Raw genomic sequence first — 20,084 nt, 5'->3', positions numbered from 1 at the left:
AAGGGTATTTAGATGTTAAAAACGCAATTAAACACCTTTCACAGTTCAGTTTAAACAAACCGGAACCTCAGAAAATTGGTGGTCCAAGAGCCATTTCTCTCTTCTTCACTTGTTTTATATATAGTTGTTTTCATTTCATCAATACACGCCAGATGTCTATACTGTGCACCAGAAATAATGCTAGAATCTTTAGAATCATTAAGAAGTTAGGTAGACTTGTAGAGGGCACCAGAACGTGTATCATGTTCCCTTTTATGCCCCCCACTCTAAATTATGGGTAAGTAAAGTTTTGTGTAGCACATGCAGGTGGGTCCTGGATCAGGATCCCCTCAAATTCTTTACTCGAATTTGATATAATTCGGGCAGGTTGTTGTGAGTAAGCATTTATGAGATTCACCTGACCGGATAAGCAGTTGGGCAGCCCAATTTTATTTGGTCAGGTGGGTCTCATAAATGCTCACTCACAACTACCTGCCCGAATTGTATCAAATTCGGGCAAAGAATTTGAGGGGATCTTAATTCGTGGGTCCTCTAGGTTTTGTTTTCGTTGTAACTTCGAGGTAGATCTCATAAATAAAAAGGGAAGGAGGGCTAATAACAACTCTGGTTTGGAAATTGGAATTTATTCTACTGTTTAGATTTTGTTTTGCTCCATTTAACTACATTTAAAAATTCTAAATGATGTGATAACATAGTAACCATTAAACCTGTGAAATCTAATATGGACTTTGAAATAGGAAGATCCTATTCCCACAAATCCTAGAAAGACTATATCTAAGCAAATCGCAGCTCGTTAGCTCTATGGAGGGCGAGCAGGAAGTATATGGTAGGTTGAACATTGCCACCCTAGCCCCAAATCACCAATCTGAAGATTTTGGTCTTTATTTGATTAAGCTTCTGATCATATTGGACTATTGGAGGACCCCATTTTCAGAGAGTAACTTATGAGTTGCAAGTTGCAACACAGGACGTGTCCAGCCCAGCGTACACGTTAGTTTTAACACTTTCCGACAAAAACTCTTAATTCATTGACAAAGTTTTCATGACAACTAAAGTCTCTTTTGAAGTCAACTTGGGTGTTAGGCAGCTAATAATGTGGATTATTGTTTAATCTACATTTTTAGGACGTATTATTTTGCATAGGAATTTTTTTATATCTGCCAGTTGTTAGCTTTGTCATGATTCTTTTACAAGTCTTTCTGGCAAACCCCTGTTTATGGTTTACTTAATCGGGAATATCGGTGGTTTATAGTGCGTGAAATGTCTTAAATTGACCGATTAATTTTCTTATCAGGATCCTTGGGGATTGAATGTGTTTGCGATCAATGTATGGAATAATATTCTGCAGGCTTGTTTCTGAACGGGTCCATTTCAAGGGCCAACTGGTAGGGCATAGGGCCAAGCGCTTAAGTCCAAGGCGTTCCTTATAATTTTAACAATGTGTTCCTTATAGCTTAGTGATCGTTGGGATTTAACCTTACTTGGCTATCAATTAAATGCAGCAACCATGGTTGATACAGACAGGAGGTATTAAGGTTTCAATTCTTTCGTATTCCGGTCGCCATAGTGGTCCTAACGCAAACAGTGAAAAAGAAAAGGAAAAAGAAAAAGGGCACCCAAGTGATAAATAAAGAGTACTAATCGGAAGTCTCGAAGGCACTCATGTTGTGGTGGCATTAACTTGAAGTTAGGCATAAAGAAGAGCTTTCGGCGTAAGAAAAATTGGTTTAGCTTATTAAACAATTGCCCAACACCAAACCTTTAATCCAGCTTTTGGGTAGCAATTGGCGTGGCACTGCCTAGTGAAGGACATAAATTTCTTTCAACCCTACCACGTGAGAAACAAATGATTTTTTATTTAGTATGTTATAAACACATGATTTTTTTTAATAGTTTTATTAAAAAATCATGTATTTTTTTACATTCTCAAAAGACACATAGTTTTATAAACTAGGTTGGAAAAAATTCTTTCAATTTAGTTTGGAAGAAATTTCTATCTTATAAAATAATAGAGAATTGACAACTTTTTTTTTTCTTTCTTCGAGATAACATTCCTAAAAGAGAGGGTTTCTCTAATCGAAGTTGAGCTCATTGAAGCTGACTAAGATCCCTTACAATTAGAGACCTCTTCTCTTGGACTTGTTACTTTTCTTTTTTTTTTTTTATAAAAAAAAAAAAGATGGGGTCTGTAAGAGGGGTTTCCTTTGTCCTATCAGGAGCCCATTCAAGAAGCTATTTTACTCCGATAGGAAAGTCCCTCTCACGCCTTACAATTTTTTCTACCTTTCTCTTTATGCTGGAGATTGCGGTGGATGTTTATCCCATTGAACATTTGAACCTGCCTAGGTATCTTCATCCTTATCCTTGGCATAAGAATCATGTAGAATTCAATCTTGAGCTGTCCTGCACCATTTTGTAAGAGCATTCACGGTAGCTTTTCAACTATTTTTTTTAAATATATAAAACAAAATTACTTTTTGCTTATCTATAAAAAAACACCCCCACAATAATATTTTTTTACTTTTTTTTCCACAATAATTTCCTTTTACTTTTTTTTTATGTCAATTAAATTATATTTCTTTACTCTTTCTTTGTACTTTTTTATTTATGATTAAGAGTATGAGAAGAGAGAACTTTTTTTATGAATATAATAAAAGAATGGGAAAGTTACCGTCCGTAGCTTTCTCAAGGAATAGAAAAATATGGGAAAGTTGCTGTGGGTGATTTTTTATGAATTTTTTGAATTTTTTTTTTTAAATTTAAAGAACAGAATAATTATAAAGAAGTTGATGCGAATACTTTAATAGAATGAGTACAAAGTGTGCCCCCAATAAATTTTGTTTTTTTGTTAACAGCTGTCCTCAAATAGAAACCAAAAATAAATGTCAAACCCGTTGGAAAGGGCACCAGTGGCTCGTGTCGCCATACAGACCAAAGAGAATGTAGGCCTGAGCCTCCTTCTATTCAGAACGATAGGATTCTTCCACCGGTCCATTTTGCCGACCATCCACTATTTTAAAACATGAGAGCTGGGCTTGTCGCTATTTGTCCATCGATATCTAGGGGCCTTGATTGATTAATGGAGCGCCAATTGTCTTTATTATTGTCTCCTTTTAAAGTAAGGAAAGATACTGCTGAAGCGCGTGTGGCCCCCACAATGGACCGCGTCTGCGCTCGTTATAATTATTTATTTTCTTTTGGGTTCCTTTCTTGAGGTCCTCTCACCTCTTTACTTTACGAAACACCTCTGGTATCTTCCATTCTAGTGATAACTCAAATCACGGGTCCACTACCAAATCATATTCCACTGTTTGGATTACCATCCAATTATTGTATTTTGAGCATAATTGATGTAAATTGATGTAAATTGATGAGAAATGTTTACATTATTTCCAAATTTCAATCCACCTTTTTTCTTTTTTCTTTTCTTTTAATAAATTTAAGGATTAAATAAGGTATTGATACATGTGGTTTGATTTTTTTTTTTTTATTTTTTTTTTGTCTCATGTGCTTTAATTTTTATCACATGGTATTTGGAATATGAAAAAAGACAGAGATAGTACCTTCGTTCAAATTTATATCTAAAACTAACGGTAGTTTATGTGTCTACTCTCAGGTATTGACACATGCCATATGCATTAAAAAAAAAATAATAATAAAAAACTTTAAGAAATTGAAAATAATAAAACTTAAAAAAAAAAAGTATTAAAAACTTAAAAAAAAAAAAAAAAGAAGAAGAGAGAGTAGGGGTGCCTAAGCTACCTCCTGGCCGGTTTGGAGTAGCTGAACCACCTCATGGGCCAAAGAACAAATAAATAAATTAAAAATTAAAGAGTTTGAACCTTGGGAGTAGTTCGGCCACCCTTAGATCGGCTGGTTTGGGGTGGCCAAACCACCCCCAATGGGCCACGGGGGTGGTTTGGCCACCCCCAAACCGCCCCCGCTTTCAATTTTTTTTTTTTTTTTTTTTTTTTTTTTTTTTTTTTTAAAGTTTTTAGTACTTTTTTTTTGTTATTATTTTCAATTATTTTTATTAATTTTTAAAGCTTTTTATTTTCAGTTTTTTATTTTTTTAATGCATATGACACGTGTTAACACTTGATAGTAAACACGTAGATTGCCATTAGTTTTTAGACTAAAATTTGGAAGAAGGTACTATCTCCGTCCTTTTTTATAATCCAGGTACTATTTGTGATAAAAATTAAAACACATGGGACAAAAAATAAAAAACTCAAACCACAATAGGCAAAAATGTGTTTAACCCTAAATTTAAACTCACATTTTGCAGCCCATATGGATGAAATTTCATAAAAGAAAATGTTATATTAATATTGTTTCTCCAATATGCATACAATTTGTAAACTCGTGTATGTGTTTGTTAAAAATTGTCTTTTTTTAAAAAAATTGTTTAGTCTTTTCAAAATAAAAATATTGACAAACAACTCAATTCTAAAACTCTCTAAAAAATATAAAAATAATTTTTACTTTTATGTGACGTAAAAAAATTAAAATTAAAATAAAAAATATCCCAAAACTAATTAACAAATAGAGCCATTATTTTGAGGTATAAGGAGCATTAACAAGAGTTTTCAAATAGGTTTGTCTTAATCTTAATCTGTGTCATTTTACTTTTGTTACTGCTTTGTACGACTCCTTGAAATGACTGAGTCATTTGTTCGACTTATTTCTTTGTATTTTTGCACCGTTTTATTTCGATTTATGTATGTTTTTGGGGAGCCTACAATTTTTTTTCGATTTTAGGATTGCTCACCATCTTTTCCTTTCGGATGAGAAGTGTGAATGATCTTTCCTTGTAACCATTTTCCTTATTTAATTAGAAAAAAAAAATACACAATGATTTGTTTCTTCTTGGCCAAACTATGAATTTAGTCCATAAATTATGTGTTAGTTTTATAATTGTAATATGATACATTATAACATAAAATTAGATTTTGGACTTACAAAATCAAGTTTAGGGATCATAATACATATCTTTTATTTTTTTTTTGTAAAAAACAATATATTAAATTAAAATATCTTCATATACTCTTAATTTGTGCACATAATAGTAATAAAACAAGATAAGACTAATATATAAGATATTTTTACAACCCTAAAAAAATAAAATTATAATTTGACCAATTTTGTGTGTTGGCGGGCGTCTGTCTAGGTAAATAGTTTGAATTTTGAACGGAAGAGGAGACTGTTCCAAGTCGGTGATCAAGACTCAAGAGTCTGGTTATTAATGCATAGATGACGTTAGAGGTTCTATCCGTGTGGTTTACGTCATCGTCTATTCAGGCAAACCGTTAAATTTTCACTCCTTTTCCGTTTCTTTCAAAGTTGGGATTGCTTGGTCCCCAAGCCAACCACAGCTAGCCTTCCATTGAAATTCTCATTATGCCCATGCCATTTGCCTTTATTGACCCACTTGCCGTGCTAAGATTTTTTTAGCTTATTAAAAAACTAATTAATCACTTACCTACCAAACGTTTTCCAGTGTCTGGCATATGATTAATTAATTAATTAATTAATTAATTGGTTGGTTATATGTTCAGGCTCAAAGGTCCATATTTGTTTTGTTAGAATTGGTTTGATCACGAGATTTCGTAAGTTAATGTCGTTTTTTAAATTAAAATTATAGAAAGTGTTCCGTTTGGAAATACGTCTCAAAAAATGGTTGGATTGAAAACGTGATAAAATTCACGTTTTTAAACTACAGGCATAAAGTGCGATTTTAAAGGTCAAACCGTAATTTTAAATATCGAACTACAATTTTACTGAATACTTAAATGTGTTTTTTAATTTTAATTGGACAATTTTTTTTTTTAATTCAATTTGTTAAATTAATATTTGTCTTTAAAATATATGATTGGATATCACCAATTTAATAAAATGTCCTCCACTCCGATCTAAGTTTCATCTTAACTACATAATTCGTTCCTTACCTCATTTTTTTTTTTTAAAAAAAAATTTATACATTTAAAACTAATTAAGTTTCATTTCTAGAATGAGAGTTTCAAATTCAACGTGTGAAAAGAAACCAAGTTAGATGGGAAATAAAAAAATTTAATAATTGTGAGAATTATTATTTCATTAATTATAGATAGTCATACAATAATATAATAATAAAAAAGTTAGTCATTAATACCAACACATATAAATGCCATATAGGCCTTTAAAAAAAAAAAAGAAAAAGAAAAAGAAAATGCCATATAAGAAATGGGCTTGATTAGCCAGCAATAATTAAATTTAGTATTCAATGGGGTCTCTATTAATTGATCAAACTCTTCTATCATAAATTAGGCGATTAGCTAATTTAGCTCTCCCCTTTAATGTAGGCATGATCCAAAAATATTATTAATGTAGATAATAAGAAAAGAGATAAGACCTAATTTTTGTTTTGGAAAAGAAAAATGCTGCTGTATATCTCTTCTGATGAGTTGGCATATTCCATCTATTAATAGCATTTTTTTTATTTTCTTTTTAATTAAAGGTGGATAAAATATGCTAAACTCAGCAAAAATATAGGTGAGATGGACGCCGGATTGGAAGAGAAGCATTTCTCTTCCTAAAACCAAAAATCCGGTACCGACGAATATCCCCCTCGTTCCCGTCCAAGTACAATCTCTCTCTCTCTCTCTCTCTCTCACTTATCCAAAAAACAAAAACCGAGTGCAATACCGTCATTTCACGTGGTTTTCCACTTTTTATATGATTACCCTTTCCCGTTCCTTTCGCATTCCATTATTATTGTGAGCTTTTTCTCAGCACAGACGCCTTTTCCTTCCTTCTCTTCATCCCTTTGGATCATCCAAAGAAGCTACAACACCAAACACGTTTGCACGAAGCACAAACAGCACTGAGCTTATATTCCTTTTCAAAAGCAAAAACAGTTAACTCTAATTCTCTTATAAAAAGAATTCATACGAAGAATACGAATACGAATTCGGAATTCCATTGTTGTTTTTTTTTTTTAATATTCCCGTTTGCTCATGAAATTTGAATGATAGCTCTATATACCTAGGGATTCGGGAAATTATTCGGTGTGCCGCGCTTTGGAAATGATTGCTGTAAGATATCGCCAGGAGGAAGAGGAGTCATCGCGGTGGTTGTGATCCGTGTGAGTGGAAGAGGAGGAGGAGGTGGAGAGGGTGAAACGAAGCCGTAATGGACTGCCGGGTGTGCGTGCCGACATGGGATTGGCTGGCGAGGGGCGCCCGCGGAGGAGGAGGGGTGGGCCAGATCGGAGGGGGGTTCAGCCACGAGAGCGAGCACGACTTGGCGCTCATGGTCAGCGATTTCTTGGAGAACGGGAGCGGTGGGGCCGACTCCCGGTGTAGCAGTGACAGCGACTCGGCTCTCTCCGATCTCGCCCACCTTGCCGAGAAGATTCCGGTAAAGTCTCTCAGTAAAATTTTATTTACCCCAACCTTATAAAAAGTTTCTTTACCTCAATTACTTGTTGATTGCGTGAAAACAATGGTTTTGTTGAATTTTGTGAATTTGGTTGAGGGGTAGGCGATTGGGGTAATGATTACTTGATTAAGAAGATTTAGAAGCAGTTCCAGAAAGCTGTTAGTCAGAGTTGGTCAATATATGTAGTGAATTTATTAGATTTTTTAGCTATCATCATTTAGTCATCAGTATTTGGGACCCTGGACAATAATTCAGAGTACTTGGTTGCCTGAGTGGGATGTCAATCATTAGGCTTCCCTGTTTGGTTCTTGTAGAGGATGAGGATCCTCTATAATTCCTAGGCTATTATATTTGTACAATTCCTTAAATAAAATAAAATCAAATGGTTGGGATTTTTCCACCCATCCATTATTTACCATGAACATTTTTTGAAAATGATAAATTCTGATGCGACAAAATTCCAACCATTTGATTGGAAAACAATAGTTGAGTTTTAAAGAATTCTATATAGTGGCTTTCCTATCTGCCCTTGATGAGGATCATAGGAAGTGGGATAAGATTGAGGGGTGTGAGCTTTAGGAGCTTAGAGTTGAGTTGTTTTGTGGGCTGTTTTTGTAGGGTCGGTGGTGAGGCTATTGCTTCTTGTATACTCCGTGCATACTAGAGGCGCCTTACGCTGTTTTTTAATAAATTTGCACTTACTTATCAAAAAGAATTGTATATTGTACAATATAAAATTCTTTTTTTTTTTTTAAACTCTTCTTCTTATAAAAAAAAAAAAAAGAAATTTATATTGTACAATACAGGAGAAAAGAAAAAGAAAAAGAAAAAATCCAAAATGTTTCCCTCTTTTGGTGTTTTCATTTGGTTATAATTTTTTTTTTCTCCTTTCCATTTGCGTTTTTCAGTGAACCAAATTGATGGTAATTTAGTATTAGCTTTGGTGGCAGTATATTTGAGGGAATCAGTGAATATATGTGAAGTCTACATCAGCTCATGAGAAATAGTGTCTTGATATTCCATTATGAATATGGTATTCAATTTTTCACTTCCATCCCTTCCAGTACCATCTCAATAGATTTGGTTGGATATGAATATGTACATAGAGGCTCTCAGAAACTGAATTTTCAGATGGGTTGGAGATGTATTGTCAGTATTTGTTCACTTGAGTATGATCATCTTGCCTGCGATGTTCTTTTCATATGTTGAGACTAGAAAAATGGGGAAGGAATGTTTTAGGTGTAATCCCATGAAATTAGTTATATGAGTGTGGTTGAATGGGCAGGCTAAGTTAGTACAAGAATTCTTTTAATCGAAATGCAGAATGTATAGGATTCCAACTACAAAAGTGTTTGAAATCACAAAGGTGGGCAGCGACTCAACGGATAGTGTGTGGATGACACACTCATTTTGGTCGCCATGTCTTTGTTAAAGCAAATAGTCAGTTTCCACGTTCATTTAATATTTCATCAAACAGTGAAGCTATTGTGGCAGGAAGACATTGGGCCGTTTTCTGGTCTATTAAGAAAATTTTTGTAGTACTCCCACTCTAGATGCCTTTTCTGCTATTTTACTGCAATTTAGGAATGATACCTCCAGTGAAGTGTCTTAAGTGTACTTCTTTTTGAAGATGAAAGTATGTAACCTGAGTGAATGATGGGTTCATATGTAAATACAATTGAATCGCTATAATTGGACATGCTTTAATAGAAATGTTAGTTAAGGTTGTTGGTTTTTCAGTTCTGACTCTTGGGCCTCCTTTTAGTTAGAGAAGTAATAATTGGTTGTCTTTGCAACATATTGACAGTACATACACAAGTCCAATTCAATCTTTGGTTATTTTTGATAACTTTTCTATTAAGATCTGGTATAATTGTGTTTTTCACTTAAACCTGCAATTTCTTGCTGTCAATGGTTCAACACCATTGCGTATTAAATCTATAATTTAACCTACTACAAGAGAATTTAACAAATTTTTTGTCAGTTTGAAACTACTTGCATTTTGCTGATTCTCTGTCATTGCCACAGTTTTGTAAGATCCCAGTGGCTCAGTATGAGAGTGACTTGCTTTCGGTGGCTAATTCTCTTATACTATCTATCAATGAGACCGACCTTCAATTTGTCAAGTCGGGCGCATGTACGGGCGCATGTAATGCCAGCTGCATCAGACTTTCTCTGGTAAAGCTTCTGAGACAATCTGGTTATGATGCTGCTGTATGTACAACCAAATGGCAGGGTAGTGGCAAGGTTCCGGGAGGTATGCTAGTGAACTCTTGAACTGCATTTGTCTTGATCAAAAGAACAATGAATAATTTTATGAGATATAGGGGAAGGAAAGAAATCTTAGTTTTTAGTGCATGTTACCAGGAATTTAATTTCTGGAGAGTTTGTAGCAAGTTAGTAACCATGTTTCTGTCACATCTGTTGCCTATATTCACCGTGTACACTGGAGTTGGAATCTATCCTCTGAAACTGAAAATCACATCTATTTGTGGAGCACAAGTTCTGTTACAATTCATACTTTTATCTGATTTTTCTGGATCATTTACAATTTACTATGACTACCAAATGAGAGTTGAGTTATATAGAGTTAGGGCCTTTTGTTTAAAATGGATGGTCTAGTAGGTTTCCCTTGTATACATCTGTCTTTCAATGGCATAAATCATGTTCGGAGTACTGATGTGAATGATTTAATAACTTGTAATACAGGAGATCATGAATATATTGATGTGGTTAACTACACCAGCATTGGAACCTCTGAGCGTTTGATCATTGATATTGATTTCCGAAGTCACTTTGAAATAGCTAGAGCTGTTGACTCATATGATAGAATATTGAATTCCCTTCCAGTCATTTATGTGGGCTCCTTGTCCAGGCTGAAACAGTTTCTTCAGATTATGGTCGAGGCTGCCAGATCTTCTCTCAAGCAGAACTCAATGCCACTTCCTCCCTGGAGATCCCTTGCATATCTTCAGGCTAAGTGGCAGTCGCCCTATGAGAGACAGTTTAATCCAGAGGAACAGAAGATTAGCAAGACTTGTTTTGTTGACCATAAGCAGTGTAGTGGACATTTGAAGAGGCTGCAGTCTCTGCTTCAATCTGAAATGGAAGCAGAGCGACTCTTGAAGCCCATGCACAGCGACAATAACTGGAGACTGAAGCCTGACAGGCGGAGGCACTCTTTGTTCCGGAATCTTTAACTTATACAGATTTTGGCCTTGGAGATGAGAGAGTTTCTCTCAAGAGAGATTGTGTTACGGCTTTCTATTTTCAATTCTTTCTCCCTGATGCTAAATAAGTGCGGACCTGAACAAAGGGCAGGTTTCATATAGTCATCGATGGTTATACTTATAGCAATAAGCCATATCATGGCAAGAGACATTCCTTTTTTCCCTATCATGGTGCAGAACCCACAATATTAGGTTTTTGAAACCGGTGCTGGTCCTCTCTTACATCACCAACAGCCATCAGCCGATTTTGTTGGTATCTTGCTTGCCCATGGTGCGCATTATCCTATATAGCTTTTTATTTACTTTTTGCTTTTTCAATATCTTCTTGAATGTATTCCTTGCCTCTTATTTTTGTGGGCCTAGGAAGTTTTGTTATTATATCTCATTTATTTTTTCTTTCAATATATTTTCCTCACAAAATTGAGTTGTATCTCTTTTCCGGCTGTCAACATGTTGCTTGAACTATAAATTTTCCACTTCAGTAATATAGTTGCTTCTCATGGTTGTATTACTACAGCTGACTGAAATGTATTTGGTTTTTCTTACTAGTCACATTTCTTTTCCGGTTGTCTTCCCTCTTTGACTAGTAATTGTGTTTCCTATTTTGGGGTGGTAATTGACTATCCCTTTTGACAGTTCATGTAAGTTCCGTACAAACTTACGTGATAGTTAATGTAATATCACATCAGCCACTAAAATGTAGACTGCCACGTGACGGTTCATATAAACTTTACCACGTTTACAAATTGACTTAACAGGTCAACCGCTAAAATGTAGAGTTGTACGTGAATGATTATTACATGGCAGATTATGTAGATGGCCTTGTAGAAAAACTTGTAGCATCCTAAACATCTTAAGACATTTCTTTGTAATTTGTCATGATTGCTTCAAGTATAAAGAGAAGATGTTCAAACACATTCGACGACAGAAATATGTAGATATTCATGGGGTGTAGAAATATGTAGGTTATTCGTTAAGATCTGAACAGTCAAAGAGCAGAGCTAAACGACTGGGAATATTAGATCAAGTTGTTCATCATGAGCTCTAGCATCGGATTGATTACTCTTCCTGCAATTAGCAACATATCATATAAAATTGCAAAATTGAAGAACAATGAAGAGCACAAACAGATTAGATAAACATAAAATTGAAGTGCTTGTGATATAGCGGAATGTTTACATTTTTCAAAGTCATTTGCATGTCAATAACGACCAAGCCTAGCTCTTCCCAAGCATGGATAACTTCGTGCTGGCTGCGGTACAGACGCCCAGAAGGGTCATAGTAGTACTGCACAACAATTAGTAGTTATGAAGCGTGTAAACATGAGTTCGGAGGCTTTCGATTACGAAGTTTTCTTCCAAATGGGTCGGATGAATTTTCTCTAACCCAACTTATTAATTGAACATTTGTTTTAGAGCATGTCATTTTCACTTACATTTTAAAAAAAGCACAAAAAGCACTGGAGAATCACATGTAAGTTTGAGACCAGCTTAACCAAGTTTTGTGGTCGTCAAGCTAGCTAGACTTGGTTATGAATATCGACTGAATACGAAACTTGAGACCTTACGGTTCTTGAATCATGTATTCTCAACCATTTACGCTATTCATTTGCGTTTATAAATACATATATTAAATATCAAAATAGTAATTTTTTTTTTAATCTAAAAAAGCTTGTTTATGATACTATTTGTTAAGGACATAATGAGTCTTTTTACGTTATTTTTGTGATTACTATTCTAATCTCTCATATTTACACGTTTTATATTCTGAAATAGTAAAATACAATTCAAATCCATGCACAACGTTAATATTACCTTATAGACCCTGCTAGACTTCATATGCCGCTCCACAGCAAGCCATCCAGGGAGGAGCTGGCCATAGCCAGGGGAAGAGTTGTCGTGGATGGTGCACCTTGTCTCTGGCTGCATTGACCGCCTTCGATTTTGCATTACTTTCAATATAGTTGACTATGTCATCGGTGACATCGAGGGAGTTTTGTTGTACTCGTTGTCCTATTCATGCCTTTGCTCATCCATGCCCAAAAGGCTCATCCAAATTGGCTCATGCGAGACCAGAGATTTTTGTTTTTATGCCGCTGTAGAGTGGCTTTTTCTAAGTAAATTACCATCTTTATTACATTGTTTTCCCATCTATTTCTTTTTATCATCATTTGTGCCAACACTGTCGAAATTCTTTTCACTTGTACCCCGGTTAGAAATTAGGGGTGGGCAAATTATCTGACTACCGCCTACCGAACCGCAACCAAACTGACTTTATCGACTTAACCGAACTGACTTAACCGCCTACTGAACGTTTTGTGGACAAATTATTAAACTACCACCACTTAATTGCAACCGAACCGACATCAACCGCCTACCAACTTTACCGTCAAAGTTGACTTTACCAACTTAACCGAACCGACTTAACCGCTTACCGAACCGATGCTCACCCCTATTAGAAATAGAATGATCTGAGCTATGTAGCACCTTTTATAATGCCATCAGTTTTGGATGACTTTTTTATAATAAATTTTGATGGGTTTTGGATCAGCTTAATACATCATCAAAATTATTAAACCATCAAGGATCATCATTTAATTTCAAATTTTTATGAGAAACAAAAAGAACGAAATTAAATCTCAATCGTTGAAAAAAATTACAAGAATGCTATAAAAAAATTAAAAACTAGACAATTTTTTCACGTAGGTACTTAAGCCAAATCCTTGTTTCAACAACTAGGCTCTAAACTCTTCAAAAAAGAAAAGAAAAGAAAAAGAAAAAACAACTAGGCTCTAATAAGAATAGGAGAAGAACAGGGGTAAATTGCTAATAAACCAAAATTTGGGTCCCTTTGCAAAAAGTAAGACGGTTAAAATTTAATCAACCTACCACCGTATAATTATTGGTTGTCAGCTCTGCTAGATTCCCCCACTGGCATTGATTATGTAACCGTACGTTTATGTGGAGGAATGCTGAGAATAAGCGTCGCCGCACTATTGCCCGCCATGCTGCCAAGGATTTCAAGCATGTTCGAAAATTACTAAATTGAGAAAATACTGTACTGAAAATTGACTTGCTTTTAGTAACTACTAACATCGATGGGTCCAAATTATTTGGTAAACAACAAAAATTAAAGATAACATCCTTAAATTTTGAAGAAACTCACGGATTAAGTTTTTTTTTTTTTTTTTTTTTTTTTTTTTTTTATTTATTTATTTTTTAATACTGTAAAGGGAAAATAAATATGAGCATATAGAATAACAACCAAGTGAATTGGGATCGAGTGCAATTAACTATTTGTATTACACATAATTTGAACAGTTAATATAAAAAAAAATATGCTGAGGTGCCTTTGACAGTACAGACACTTGTGCGAATAGGTAAGAAGCCTACCTATCCTCCTTTCACATTAGCTACTTGTATTATATGCAATACGGGCAACTAATTGTACCCGATTCATGTACTGCATGTAATTCGAACAATTAATGTGAAGAAAAATATGCTCAATCACCTTGGACAGTTTGGGTACTTGTGCGAATGGATGTGAAGCTTACCTATCTTTCACATTAATTAGTTACATGTATTATATGTAATACGAGCGGCTAATTGCACTCAATTTCCGTACTGCATGTAATTCGAACAATTAATGTGAGACAAAATATGCTCGATCAAACACCTTGGACGGTTTATGTACTTGAGCGAATAGGTGAGAAGCCTACTTGTCTTTTCAGATTAATTACCTGTATTATATGCACTACATGCAACTAATTGCACCCTATCCAAGTCTCAATGATGTGGTGCAAGGCCAAATTGACTACTCAAGAAAGAATGATAAAACAAAGGTCTGTTTGCTGAGCAACAAAATACAGTTTAGTGAACTAAAGATAACAATTTAGACTGTTATATCCATCTTGAAAGGCCACATATCAAATAAACCATGGATTGAGGAATAGATTTGAATTAAAAATGCTTATTTGAAATGTCTCAGGCATCTAAAATGAACCAGCATTACATCCAAACAGATTTAATCGAACCGTTGAAATTGAGACATGTGTTCCATAACGAAACATATTAATAATGAAACTGAGCAACCGGCCGGCCTTAAGACGGCGGGATGACTTCATCAACAAAAGCATGATAATCGGGATCTTGTAGCCAAAGCTTAGCAAGGTGGAGATGAGAGGTGCAACGCCTGTGGATTTCTTCCACGTCCCAAACGATGGCCTCAGCCTTGTTACGATGAATAATGTTGTCCACTGGCTTGTCTTCCTCCTCTGCACCAATCCTTGACTGATCCCACTGCTTCACAAGAACATGGGTTAGGTAGTGCAATGGCTGTCCGTACAACTGCTTCATGGATTTCACTAATCCCTGCCATGTGATGAATAGATGATCATCATTATCTGACGTCGACCCACGAGCTGTTGTCGGGATTGGAATTTGTTTCATGAATTCTTGATACCTTTTTGCGTGCTCCACCATTGATTCTGCATTAATTATGAAACAATCTTATTTCATGTAATTAATTCATGGTACTTGCCGGACAGGAATGTAGTCAGAAGTAACGTTAGTTTTCGATTTATCCCATAAATATTTTAGGATATTAGGATATTTAACAATAGGGGAAATTATTCTTCATTATGATTTTTGTTGAGCATTTTCAAAATCAAGCAATTTTATCATTAGGGGTACGGTGATTACCATGTAGCAAAAGAAGTGATGATATTATGTGCAATGGCACCTGGGTTCATATCATTTTACCAAGATTTCCCAGAAAGTTATGTGAGAAAGGTCCATCTTAATTGATGACATATTTTGCATCCATTCTTTATATCCACCACCAAACATTTGAGCGTATTTGATGATCAAGGAAATTGAATAGAAAAGATTTGGAAGGATTTTCCCATTAGGGTGGAAATCCAAGAGGACAAAGTAAAACGAATTTTTGAGCATGAAATTGTGTGGAAACTTTATGATTAACCACATTCCATATATATAGAATATAATTTATGCAACTCTTTACCAAGAGTTGCAATATTGTTTATCTTTTTATAACCTCTAAGAAAGTTCCCCTTTCATATAGATGATTTGGTGTGGGGATAACCACACTTGTTATGGTGTGATCATCCCTTACATCATAACATTTGGTCATTCAATATTGTAACACTTAATTAGGGGGTTAATATTCTGTAAATTGATGCTTGATTAAACTTCATGTATATCTAGCTACGCTTTGAACATAAATTAAGGTCAACTCTTGATTGAGTATAACATGATATCCATCATATCAAAGGGTTATGATACTAATATTGATGGGAAGATAAAGGGAAAGGAGAGATTTCAATGTCTAGGGTTTATATATGTCTCATAGGAATCAAGTTTTAAATGTAATCTAAGTCTAACAAAGATTATTCTACTTGGGTACCACTGATGTTCTGATGGGACTGAGTCAAATTATGACTTAGTCGGACTTGAGCGAGCGTCTGCAGTTCTCACAATCTAAACCCCTCTTGTGCAGTTCCCAACAACATATATAGCCAAATTTTCCAACTAGAGACCTACGGTACGTGTTAAGGAAATGAGAAATGTTATTTTATATTTTCTTGTACTTCTCTCATCCTTTTTTATTGATGTAGTATTGTTAATCTATTATTAGTTTTTTTTTTTAATTAAGATTAATCTAAATGTGAATTGACAATGCCACGTCAGCGAAAAAGAACAAGATAATACCAAATAGTCGAAGGAAAGAAGTGGGCGTGAAGAACAAGGCAGAACGCGAGCACCCAATTCTTACCATACACAACATCAGGCGTCAAGAACAACCCGAGTTTTTCCATGTATATCATCAATCGTTTTAATGAAAATTCAAAATTAGTGGGATTTGTCTCGGAGATTTTGTATACAAATAGGTTGTAGTGTTAAAGTTAAATAGACACATAAATTCATTTTAAAAATGGAAAAAAGAAACTTGGAGTACAAGTAACATTTGCAGAATATATATATGATGTCCAAATGGAAAGAAAGAATGAAAAGATGAGAGTTTAAAAGTAGATAGGAATGAAATGATAGTTAGCAACTATAAATTAACCTGGATCTTCCTTCAATGCCTTCACATTTCGGCTACTTTCTTCGACAACAATTTTTTCTTTTTTAGTTGTCTTCCTTTTTTGACATCCCTTTTTATTTTGCTTCAGTGTCTCAGAGTCACAGTCACTGCTTGGGTTGTCGGATTCTGTGTCCGAATCCGATACCAGTAAGTGTTTATTGGATAAGGGACTATGTCGGCGCAACATCTTAGCAGTTTGAGTAGGCCGGAGAGATTAGGGTGAGAGAAGAGGGAGGCCAGGAGAGGCGTTATTGGATATATTAGTCATGAGATATGATTAATTAGATGGTATTTATATATTCTTATTATAATTAGAGAAATACTAAAAATTACATTTCTATCCCACAACTAGTTAACGGTGCTCACGTGAAAGACACACTCAATTGTTGGATTTTTCATTATACGTCGACATTATGAAGTAATTATAAGATAAAAATACAATTTTTAGCATTACTTTAATTATAATATAGGTGTATCACGGGCAACACTCTTTTGTAAGAAAAATGTTTGAGATACTACATTTTATATATATATGACGGTTCATAATTAATAAAATAGTTATGGGTGTATAATTAACAAGTCAACCACTATTTTTTAGCAAAAAAAAAAAAAGTCAACCACTATTTAATTAAATTTACAAGTAAGACTTTTTGCTTAATCTTTGTTACACTGAAATGACATTGTAGAGGACGTGTGACAAAAAAAAAAAAAAAAAAAAAAGAAAAAGAAAAGAAAGAAAAACATAGGAGGGACAAAGAAGATCAGTTGGATGATCGATCTTGGCCTTCTGGTTAACCTTTTTTATTTAAAACATGAATTGTCCAAATAGCAATCTTAACTCTCTCTTTTTTCATATATAATCAAATTAGCATCTTTGTCCGATATGTTTACAAAATGCATATGCTATATATCATTAATAATTTATTGTTGGAAAATGGATTAAGAATAACATTTTCCTATTGGAAAATACTTTGGGTATTATAACGTTTACTACTTCTTTTTTTTTTTTGACAAAATGACGTTGTAGTCCACGTGGCGTTGTTACAACTACTATAATTAAATGTAATTGTTTATTAGTTAAGATGCATGGTAAGTGTCACGTGAATTATCACGTCAATTTAAAAGAGACTAATAATAACTTGTTTTCGAAAAGAAATGAAACCTCTTCTGTAGTAATCCTTGATCCTCATCCGAATAAGCCAAATTGAATTTATTTAACTAAAGCAATACTATCACAAAAAAAATAAATAAATAAATAAACAAAAGAGGAGTAAAAAAACGTAGGTTACCGGTGCAAAAGATTAACTGAATTTCAAGTCGATGCACGTAAAAACAGAAGCTCTTGGAGATAGAAGTTCGAAAATAAAAACAAATTAGTCAGCTTTTTAGAGTTGTCATTCTCCTCGTAGAGTAATGTTTGTTGTACAAAAAGTGCAATTTTTATTTTTATTTTATTTTATTTTTTAAATCAATATTTAGGAGTTGTGTACAAAGTGTAGACACTTGGCATTACTCCTCCGGATAAACGCAAGGAAAAGGCTTGCATATCTGCCAGTTGTGGATTTTGTTGCAGCAACGGTTAAGAAATAAGAGCCACTGGACTTATTCGGGTCCTTTGGCAGGTGAATTAACTTGGTGATAAGTGTTATTTAATTCGAATATTTATAAACCCCTTCCCCACCAAAATAAAAAATAAAAATTGGCATACTCATATCCGTACACTTCACCTTGTCAATGGCCAGTTGGTTGAATGGCCAATATTTAATAGGTACATGTGAACTCAAACCAATAATTCATCAAGTTTGAACAAGTTAAAGAGTTTTTGAGAAAATACAAAAAGAAAAATAAGAATTGTAGATGTTATAGCCTTTAAAGCAGTTTTGATACAATAAATATAATCATGTATATCATTAAATACAACAAAATAAAATTTTAACTATGATACAGAGAGGTTTGGGTAGTCTTATATTCAATGAAAAATTTTGACTCCAGTGAAGCTCAATTTATGAATATTAGTGAAATAAAGCTCTACTTACGACTTTATGTTAAAATAAAAAACTTTGAGTTAGTCAAAGAGATGCTTAAGAATGGTGAATTTTTATAGCGTGTAGTGTCTTTTGGTTATAATTTCGAAGTAATGCTAAAAGTTTTTATTGTGTCTCTAAAAAAATGATGTGACTTTTAAAATTGTTATTGAGTTTGTGATTGATCAGTATTGAATTTTGATCAAATAGTGATTTTAAAAGCCACCTCATTTTTTGAGGGACACAAGAGTGACACATGAAGAACTTCTAGAATTACTCATAATCCCGTTTTCAAGGTTTTTTTTTTTTTTTTTTCTTTTATTTTTGGTCTAACTTATGTCTCTTGGTTAGGGTCATGATTCGAACAAGAGTTACCACGAGCATTTTACAACATTTTATAAAAGTTATTAGTCTATTTACAGTGATGTACGTGATATGCAATTTGCATGATTTTATAAGGATGTTATCCAAACCATGAATATGTTCAAAGGCCTGACCCAATAATCACAATGAATGGATTTTAATACACATAACAAAAGTGATTTTTTACCTTGAGGAAGCAGTGAAAAAATAATGTGCCAATGCTCCCACTATATACATCTTTGCAAATGCACCCATTTATTAAAGGGATTTATGAAAAAGCATTATTCGATGGGCTTTCCGTTTAGGACCAAATCGTGAGTCTCAGCCTAGACAGTAGATACCTTTCAATGATCCAACGGCTGTAAAAATCACAACTATTTAGTCATGACAACTGGATAGGTGCTCTGTATCAGGCCCAGCCCACAACCTCTAAACCTTTACCAATTGCCGTTGCCGCCCACACCTTCAGAAACCGCGTAACGCGCTAAAAAACACCGGTCACTTTTCTTTTTTCCTTTAATTAAAAGAAAAGCGCGTGCGTGATCGCCGCACAACCTGTGAGATGTCAGAAAAGAGGTGGTCGGGTTTACACGCCAAAGTCGAAGGGCCACTCGTGTTTATAGCGCGTGCATCGCGCAAAACAAGAATCGCGAAAGACTGAAAGAAGGTAAGTCTTATTTATTAGCGCGCCCAGCGTTGGACTCTTGTCAGCTTTGAACCTTTGATTTGACTCACAAACGTTTGTCCAAGCGCCACGTAAACACGACAACTTCGAGACGTGAACGAAACTGTTAATTAATATTCACCATAATCCCATTGGGAAGCCGTGAAGGTATTAAGTGGACTGGAATCCATTATTATTAGGCCCATTGAATTTTTTAAAAGATTATTCCTATCATTATTTTACTATATTTATGTAATATTATAAATTTATTTTTAGATG

General features: G+C 34.4%; 2 protein-coding genes across 2 annotated transcripts; one reads left to right on the top strand and one right to left on the bottom strand.

Moving 5' to 3' along the window:
• The first annotated feature begins 6,735 nt into the window (after positions 1-6,735).
• Positions 6,736-11,160, top strand: LOC133863452 (uncharacterized). Its single transcript, XM_062299382.1, has 3 exons — positions 6,736-7,398; positions 9,448-9,676; positions 10,129-11,160. Exons 1-3 carry the CDS (start codon positions 7,171-7,173, stop codon positions 10,617-10,619), a joined length of 948 nt encoding a protein of 315 aa, XP_062155366.1. The 5' UTR covers positions 6,736-7,170; the 3' UTR covers positions 10,620-11,160.
• A 3,589-nt stretch (positions 11,161-14,749) lies between these two features.
• On the bottom strand, positions 14,750-16,981 carry LOC133863408 (protein RDM1-like). Its single transcript, XM_062299349.1, has 2 exons — positions 16,737-16,981; positions 14,750-15,135 (listed from the first exon to the last, which is right to left on the bottom strand). Exons 1-2 carry the CDS (start codon positions 16,939-16,941, stop codon positions 14,750-14,752), a joined length of 591 nt encoding a protein of 196 aa, XP_062155333.1. The 5' UTR covers positions 16,942-16,981.
• Positions 16,982-20,084: the final 3,103 nt, after the last annotated feature.

Source organism: Alnus glutinosa, chromosome 3 (genome assembly GCF_958979055.1).
Source record: "Alnus glutinosa chromosome 3, dhAlnGlut1.1, whole genome shotgun sequence".
NCBI classification, from domain to species: Eukaryota; Viridiplantae; Streptophyta; class Magnoliopsida; order Fagales; family Betulaceae; genus Alnus; species Alnus glutinosa.
This window is presented reverse-complemented; position numbering and strand designations above follow the sequence as displayed.